Genomic DNA, 9,207 nt, shown 5'->3' with positions numbered 1-9,207 from the left:
TGTTCATGTTCTGGTTTGAATTATCAATGCCCAGTAGCTGGTTTTCAAAAATAGCCCCACTTCTCACTGAGGAGCAACTAACTAGCTGTTTTTGTATTTTTGTAAGAAATGTTCGGAATTCGCCAATCAGGATGGAATATGAAAAATTGGACAGATATGCCTTGATCATTCAAATATGATTATTTTGGGGGTTCCCCAGTTAAGAAATGAGGTTGAGAACCATAGTGCCAAATAGTATAAAATGTAGGGTCTATATTAGTTTAGCCTTTAATCAGGTATTCTGCAGTCCCTGTATACCAGTGCTGCTAAGCCAAGCTTTGTTTAGTTAATGTAGAGCTATCTTTATTAAACACTTAACTACAACTAGCCAATATAGAGCTATCTTTAAAAAATACATCCACGCATTTGACAAAACAATGTTTTTATTGTTTCTGAATAATAGTGTTGTTTTTACAGCAAGCAAAAGGATACATCTATTTTTGAAAATATTCCAGTCATACAGTATTATTGTGATCCATCTCTCATATCTACTGTCAAACTAGTTTAATTTACCTGATCTATTAATAAATTATCTCAATCATCAAATATCACTATGTTTAAACTGATCTGTACACACATACATGTACATACGGTAAAGACATTGGAACATGAGTAAAGAGGTCAGTCATTCCAAAATGAACCTGAATAGCCCACTATATTACAGAACTAAACAACTAGCATGACTATGGAAAATGTCCATCGAAAGAAACTATTTGATTTTAGTGATTCATTAAGTCATACTTCTGTACTGTACTGTTCTGTACTGTTCTGTACTGTACTGTACTGTACTGTACTGTACTGTACTGTACTAATACTGTACTGTACTGTACTGTACTGTACTGTATTGTACTGTACTGTACTGTACTGTACTGTACTGTACTAATACTGTACTGTACTGTACTGTACTGTACTGTACTGTACTGTATGTTCCTCTGCAATATAGCATATTGTTGTTGTCAGGCTGAAACCCTGTATGGACAAAAACGTCACTTTTCAGAATTCTAATTGAATGTACCGGGTAGTTATTGTGTAGTCGCAAGCTCTGTTCAATATTTACAAAAAACACAGACAAACATAACTTCTTCCACAAAACATTTGTGAAACAAGCATTTTTTTTGTTGCTAGCGTATTCATTTATATATATTTTTAAAAACATAAAAAGTTGGAATATGGAGATACGTTTTCTGCCCGACAGCGACAATATCGTTGCGTCACACAGGAAGTCTGCAAATAAAGAATGGATTCTGCCTAATCATTTACAGATGATAAAATTCAGAAATTTACATCATACAGTAGCAGAGGATTATGACCAGTATCTTACAGAAACACTACCAGTCCTGTTCTTCATTAGCAAACCTTGTGTACTGACAATTATAGTCAAGTGATAAAGTGAATCGCTTTTGTCAAAGTTTTCAAGCAAACTACAAAAAGCAGCAGTTTGACAGAAGCATCGCTACCTACAAACTGTTGAAATCTGAACCAAAAATGAAGCTGATTAGTGATAACTGTCAAGTGTCTTTTGGCACGTTTTTATTTGTTCCTACCGTATCTGGCTATCTCCTACTAAGTAATGTCAGGAATAATAGGCAGACATGGTAGAAAGAGAGAAACAAACAAAAACTGCAAAGACTGTCCTGCTTCACCCTGAAAATGTATTTTCTGTTTATTAAAGAGGTGGAGAGGGAGATCCCTGTTACTACTGAACATACATAGTAGACATATAGTCTACTATAGCAATGATTACTATCAGAATATAGTGCTTTTTTTTCTTCTTCTTTTTTACAATTTTACATTAAGGTTTGTTACACATTTGACTGCATCTCTGGAGAAAGTCACCTCTTTGGAATACTGTAATTCCAGATGTTATACATTTAAAGAAAACAAATCATATTGCTGTAAATCATAAAATGGATGTCCTGTAACAAAAATAATTATTTCTTGCACTCTTTCAAATTACTTATATGTTGATTGATATTCTGCAGAATAAAAAATAAAGAGATAATAATAAGAAGAAGAAGAAAAAGAATGCCACCCATTTCAGTTAGGTCCACTTGCCAATCATTTGTCATCAATACCCTTTTCCGTTGGGGGCTAGAGTAGATAGTTATTGTGGGAAGAGCTCTCTGGTATCATAATAAGATCTGTTAGGACATTATCCAAGCCTGCCTGTCTACATCCTTGATCTGGCGGAGGCCTAGCTGGTGGATAGGCAGAACGGCAAGACATGCTATCGGCAGGTTCTATCCTCTCTGCTTCAGGAGAAGGGGCAAACAGAGGCGAAGGTTGTGATATTCCTTCAAAAAGGTCACTTAGAGACACCAGGGGTTGAGGTGCACCGTTGTCTGCCTTACTCTTTCTTCTGCCTCTTTCCCGCTTCTCATCGCCCTCGTCTCCCTTCTCGGCCTGTGGGTGACGGTCACAGAGCACTTTGAACTTGTTTGGGTCCAGGTTTGGGTAGGAGCCTGACTGGGACATGGCTTGGAGGAGTTTTTCCAGGGTGTTGGTGCTATCACTGGAACCCTGCTGCCCTGCCTGTGCTATCTGACAGAGAAGAAGCGCGTGCTGACGGAGCTGGGCGATCTCCCTCTCGGTGGCGGCACTCTGCTGCAGCAGCTCCTTGGTGCGTAGCGTGATGGTCAGCAAGCCCGACTGGTTAAGGATCTCTGCCGTGTTGAGGAATCGCCTCTGCCGCACAGACGAACATTCTGACTGGGAGTTCGAAAAGCTGCCTGTTGCTGGGTCGTCCGGGGCCGGTCGGTAGGGTCTGTGCGAGACTGACGAGGAGGAGGAGGAAGAAGAGGACGATGGCGGGGAGTCCGAAAAGGCAGGTGGTGAAGATGTGTGTGAGCTGGTCACAGAGGGTGAGCCCACACTGGCAGAGCGGGAGTTGTGGTGGCGGCGGTGGGTTTTGTGTTGGGTAGCAGGGGAGGCTGTAGTCAGAGGGTGGTGAGGTGGGTTGTGGGAGGAACTGTGGTTACTTCTGTTTTTGAACCGGGGCTGACTGCCCTCTCTCTGGTTCTGCAGCTGCCGGGGCGTCAGAAGGTGGCTGGTGGTCGACACAGCCTCCATCTTCTCCTCTTCGGTACACACCCTCTTACTCAGGCTATGTCCACCACTCTCCTTGCATGTCCCTGCCGCGGGGACACCCTTGCACTTGTCATGGCCATCTTTCCTGGGGTGGGGTGCGATGCGAGGGTACGAGTTGAGGATGGGGAGGTAAGAAAGCTTACTGCTGTGGTTCTTCTTGCTTCGTCTGACCCCTTTCTTGGGTTGGCCCTGCGGGACAGCCACACTGGTGGAGACAGTTGGGGAAGAGGAGGTGGGAGTGGGTATCGGCGGCTGCTGGATCAGTAAGAGCTGGGCGGGTGCCTTGGTACCAGTAAGACTGTGCCATCCTCTGCCCCATGCCAGGTGGTTGTGCAGAAGCTGCTCCGGCCTGGACTGTACCATGTGGAGGTTGTGAGCCAGGGGTGTTTTGTGAGCAGCATGTGAGGATGAGAGTAGGACAAAGAGCAAAAGATGGGGAGGGTGGTAAAGTTAGTAAAGATTATAACTAGAGCACATCAAAATATTCAAGTCCAGAAAGGTATGAAAAGACGAAGCTGTTGAAATATCAGAATGGCCCTGTAGCAAAGCAACTATAAAGAAAAAAAGAAAAAGAAAAAAAAAAGTACAAGGCCACATACTGGCCTTGTGCAGGGAAACTGAGGAAGTGGTTCAAACATGTGCTACTATTCAACAATGGCTTTTCATCGGTTTTTGTTTGTTAGTTTTTTCTGATTTGCACATCCCCTCCAAACAAAACACCTTCTACTACGATTTGTGTGAGGCATCTCACTGAGTACCCTGCTTTTTAGGGACTTTTAACAAGACAATACAGTCAATGTAAAGCTATTTACTGAAAACATAACAAACATAATAGTTGTATTATTGTGTCACATACTGACCATTTGGCTTTGATAAGACATTCCTAGTATTTCTAAGTATTCTTCACTCAGGGTGAATTAAATATGGGTTAGATAATCACTTAGAAGTAAGCTAAATGCCATGTCCCAGATCATATTTACTCAGCTTCAGTTACAAATATAATACAATTCAAACAAACAAATGTAAAAAAAGAAAAAAGGTTATATGGTATATATTCTAATGTTTCTCACAAAATGTTATTAATTGTGATTAATGTATTTTTTATGTTTCAAATCTTTAAATCAATGTGTGTCCCTCAGTTGACTGTCCCCCTGTTAACGCTGATGCAAATCCACCTGTAAATGTCCCCTGACGAATTCCTTGAGCCACATGACTTCAGAAAGTAGCATATCTTTTTGATAGGAAGCCATATACCAGAAGAAGTATAAGTATCATGGTTTCATTTGCCTTATCATCAATGTTTTAGGTTACATTACTGTTGTGGTAAAGCATAACATGTCCACCCTGTTACACTTAAATATAGAGTAAATTGATACATTTTCACAATTCTGAAAATATGGTTGATAAATATATAAAAGATCTATTATTCTTCATTACATGAGGAGTAATAAAATAAAAAAGCAAAAAATGTCCCCCCTGTTATGGTCCCACCTGTTACAAACCTGTAACAGGGGGGACAAATGTGATGCATTTGGTCAAAGGAATTTGGAAATAATTAATTTAGCTGGGCAGACATATTTTTCTGACAGAAGAACATGCCCTCTTTCAGAAAATAACGTCAAAATACTTTTTTTTTTTAAAGGTTTCTAGGCTGAAATGGCACAGAATACTAGGAATGACCCATATATATTAATGGCTTAAATGTGACTGAGTGTCTCACCGGCAGCAGGTTCTTGATGACGTAGATGGGGGTGAGCTCCTCATAAGGGGGCACGTTGAGGCAGCCTGGAGCGTCACCACAGTTCTTGTTACATCCGCTGTCGCTTTCTCTCTGATGGCCGCTCACGCTGCTTAACTGTTCATCTGTATCATTCTGCAGCGAGTCAGAGCCAGCCTCTGCAGGGGGAATAAAAAGGAAGAATAATGGAAGTGGAACAGAAAGAAGCAATTCATGAATGACAGAAAAGATTATTTGCACGAACCCTAGTACTGTCCCTATTCTGGGGGACATGCATTCTGTAAAAATGTGATGTTGACATTTATTAAATGTATTTCCAATTTTCCATACATCAAAAGGACCCTTTGTTCACCTGAGTATCCAGAGTCCTTCTCGGAGTCACAATGCGACGTCCTGCTACTCATGTTCTCCATTCCCAACAGATGCCTGTGAGAGGTACCCTGAGACGCTCGGAGAGTGGCACTGTTACTCTTATCCTTAGCATTCTTTGAGGTGCTGCGGGAAATACGCTTCCCAAAGTGTCTCTCTTCCTTTGGTGTTACAAACCTTTGAAATAAAAGAGAAGCCAATGTAAAAAACAATTACTGATTTGCACGTGTTCTAGTTTATGCTGCTTGTTATCGAACACTGCCAGATGGAGGAAATGTTTGTGGGAGTTAAATCCAGAAAGTCAATGGTGGGGCTGGTTACATAAGCAATCAGTTACCTTCACAACATCTTTGAACTGGATTTGTATGGTTTAAGAACAGCTGTGCATCTAATGGAATTAAAGTTTTCTTTGATACTTTTCAGGCATGACTAACTTCCTTAGATCACTATGAGCTGGTGTGAAGGAGATTGTTTATCCCAACAGTTGTCCTCTATAAAGGTTTCCTTTTGAGCGGTGGTCACACCGTCTCCATAGCGTGGCCGTGTGTGTAGGTATGTTTGTTTGTTTGTATGTGGGTTTGTATGTGGGTCTGTATGTAGCCTCAAGCCTGTGGTGTAGTACCTTTTCTGACCACACATGTTAAGGGAGGGGCGCTGTTGTTCAGGCCAGGCCACACACACACACACACACACACACACACACACACACACACACACACACACGGGGGGGGGAACCACCGCTCAGTTCACACGGGTGTGATTTTTTTATTTATGATACCTGGGAGTAATTTGTCAGCTTTAGTTTATACTGAATGTAACAAAACAAAACAAAACAAAACAAAATAAAACATTCAAATAAGACATCTATCTCCCAGGATATCACAACTTCAGATACAATTAAAAATAGTATGTGGAACACATTTATCTTAAATGTAGAGTACATGCTGTGTACTCAAAAGCGCAAATACACAGATACCGCACCTCGCCTCTCCCTGATGTGAGGCGTTCTTCTGGGAATGAAGCATCTCCTACTCCTGAGGGGCGCTTGGGTTCAAGAGGTAATACTTCTTGGAGCAATCCTCCTCACCTGAGTTCAAGGAGACCCTAATGGAAATGACAGAGAAGCGTCATGCAGATATGTCCACTGTCACAGACACAACACACTGTTTCTCTATACGGGAGACAGGGACTCTGGGGAAGGGATGTGGTCCTTTAACTCATGGCTGAAGGGACGTCCCACCAGTAGACCACATAACACATAAAACAATCATATAATAACAGTAACATAAACAGCCCTCAACGTCAAAATCCTTTATAATATTTATACATTTCCACCAGCCCAGTAGCCCTGACACTCTGGGTTGGAGAGAATGCATCAGGAAATGTTTTAATCTGGTGGGTTTAGGTATCCATAATTGACTTGATCTTTTTTTTTCTCGTTTTACTGTGACTGGTTTTGTTAACAGTTCAATGTTTGTAATATCACCAATTATACAGTAATAATGAAGAATGCTCACCCCAGGACAAATCGGGCGACCTCTGAACAGTCGCCACCAGGTACTCCTAGATGTAATCTCAGTAAAAGTATGCCCAAACCTACCTTATTCCTAAAAGTAACCTCAGTAAAACGGTGCCAAACCCTAAACTTATTTCTAACCTTATCCTTGGTAAAATGAATACTCCAAGAACTGCTGGGGAGCGAACCTGTTTTGGGGCGAGCTTTCCGGTTATCGTAAAAACCTGCAAAACATCCCAGCATAAATAGTCTTGCACGTAAATCCAAATGGAGTTGAGATAGTAATAGTAAGTAACTTGTGATTCATTCTGTGATTGTTTGTGCAGTGTTGGCTTTTTGCTGCGTACGTGGCCCAATAGTGCAGGCTGTGTAAACAGCAGAATGTGCACACGCATGCGGATGAGACAGCAGTAACCTAATCAAAATCATCTATGGGAAGAAGACTATTGCTTACCACCCCTGCCTATTATGTAATCGCCTGCTCCTGCCGGTACATGGCAATAACAGCCCCGGCAGATCACAATGAACCGTATACCGTACATGTCTTTGAAACAGTGGTCTTCAATTACTTTAATTTCAAGGACCCCATGTTTGTTGTGATGTTTATCTCTGGGTGTCCCAAATCGACACAGTAAAATCATCAGTGGACTGGGCCACAGGGTAGTGGTCTAGGCACCTAGGCTGGTAATCCAGACCAGCATTTGCTGTGTGTCACCCCTCATCTCTCTCCCTGTTTCCTGTCAGCCTACTATACATCTATCAATAAAGGCAGAAAAAGCCCGCAAAAATATCTTTAAAAAAAAACACACACACACACACACACACACACACACACACACACACACACACAAAAACATCAGTGGTAGGGTAAGCGTTTTTCTTTTTCTTAATGTTGTAATTAATGATAAATATCTCTATATTCTGATAGTAATTGTTGCTTTAGAGTGTTTGTACTTTGTTCAATAACAAGGGTCTCCCTGTCTCCCAGTCCCCAGCTCCTTGGCCCAAATGGAAACAAGCCATAGAGTGCTTTCTTGGGTTTAATCCTTTTAGCATCCTTTTGTATAGAAATGTAGGCCTACTTTCTTTGCTGTTTTTGCAGCAAACTGTAAATAAAGTATTCAATCACTCAATCATTCATTGAAATCAACCAATCATTAGTAAACAGGGAATGCATTCAGGATACTGGTTATAACCAATCAGGAGAGAGAACTCGTACGGGATACAGGAAAAAACAGTGAAATTTGAAGTGATGACAAGGAAATGAGCAGACAACATTGGAAATGAAACACTAAGATGGCATCTGAAAATGTAATTTTCTGTTTATTAAAGACTTTGAGAGACGGAGAGACCCCTGTTACTGAACTAACACAACGCTATACCTTTAAACAAAAAACAAAAATTACTTACCTTTAATTTAACTGATAGTGTACGCAAAGTTCCATTTGTAAACTCTCTGTGAGTTACAGGGCTGTACCCCAGAGAGAGGACCCCTGGGGGTCCAGGCACCCCACTTTGAGAATGAGAACCACTGTCTTAGAATAATGCTCCTCCTGTTCCTTAGTTATAACACTGATGTGATGAGTAACAGTGTAAGCTTGGGACAAAGTTACCATGATTTCATCTCCACCCAGAATAAAGTTATTTATTTGCATGTAGCCTACATAATACAGGTTGTATATCACACTGACTCACTCTCTCTCTCTCTCTCTCTAACACACACACACACACACACACACACACACACACACACACACACACACACACAGCTGTAACAGTGTACAAAAGTTATGGGGCAAGTATCTGTTACTCACCAGTTTGTAGCCCTATATTCCACGAATGTGCTTTATCCATCCTTGCTCGTTTTGGGCACATCCATCCATAACATAACATATTCTGCCTTTACGAAGTATGTAGTATTATATTCATCATGTAGAACAAATGCTTCTATTTCCCTCCAACTGGCCAGGAGTCTTCACCAGAACAGAATTGTAACAAAATATGCGTTAACCCGGTTACACGGGATCCAGAGGCAGGTGACTCCTTGAGAGGATACATTATAAGGCTGTTGTGAGTCGACTGGAGGAGGTACCTGCTGTGTGCCCTTGAAAGCACTTTTTCCCACATTTGGTGCACAGACCACAGACAGAAAACATCATCCATGATGGCTATTACGCATGGACACGCCCCTCATTTGCATAGTAATGTCGGCATTGACGTAGTCATGCCAGACAGCGGCGCCCTGGCCAATCCCGTGTGGAAACACGTGTGTGGGCGGAAACACTGTAGAGTCCACGTGAGTGAGTGAGTGAGTGAGGTGGTGAGGGACAACAAATAAACACTCTTGAAGCCAAAAAGCCAACAGAAGTGGTCTTCTGCGGGCACACAGACACACAGTTGTGTTTGAATATAAAAAATAAAAAATAATACACCGATAATTCAATGCAAACATAGCTTA

General features: G+C 41.5%; 1 protein-coding gene across 3 annotated transcripts; it reads right to left on the bottom strand.

Annotated features, from left to right (window-relative positions):
* Positions 1–404: 404 nt before the first annotated feature.
* On the bottom strand, positions 405–8,806 carry LOC308304393 (CLOCK-interacting pacemaker-like). Of its 3 annotated transcripts, XM_080748981.1 has the most exons (6): positions 6,852–7,056; positions 6,751–6,807; positions 6,215–6,337; positions 5,217–5,410; positions 4,847–5,022; positions 405–3,480 (listed from the first exon to the last, which is right to left on the bottom strand). In XM_080748981.1, exons 3-6 carry the CDS (start codon positions 6,256–6,258, stop codon positions 2,131–2,133), a joined length of 1,764 nt encoding a protein of 587 aa, XP_080605107.1. In that variant the 5' UTR covers positions 6,259–6,337; positions 6,751–6,807; positions 6,852–7,056; the 3' UTR covers positions 405–2,130. The 3 variants fall into 3 exon arrangements, with proteins under 3 accessions (XP_080605107.1, XP_080605108.1, XP_080605109.1); XM_080748982.1 differs by lacking the exons at positions 6,751–6,807; positions 6,852–7,056 and adding an exon at positions 8,564–8,806; XM_080748983.1 differs by lacking the exon at positions 6,751–6,807 and having other exon boundaries at positions 6,938–6,984.
* Between the last annotated feature and the right edge of the window lie 401 nt (positions 8,807–9,207).

Source organism: Nannobrachium achirus (assembly GCF_963921795.1).
Source record: "Nannobrachium achirus genome assembly, chromosome: 19".
Taxonomy (NCBI): domain Eukaryota; kingdom Metazoa; phylum Chordata; class Actinopteri; order Myctophiformes; family Myctophidae; genus Nannobrachium; species Nannobrachium achirus.
This window is presented reverse-complemented; position numbering and strand designations above follow the sequence as displayed.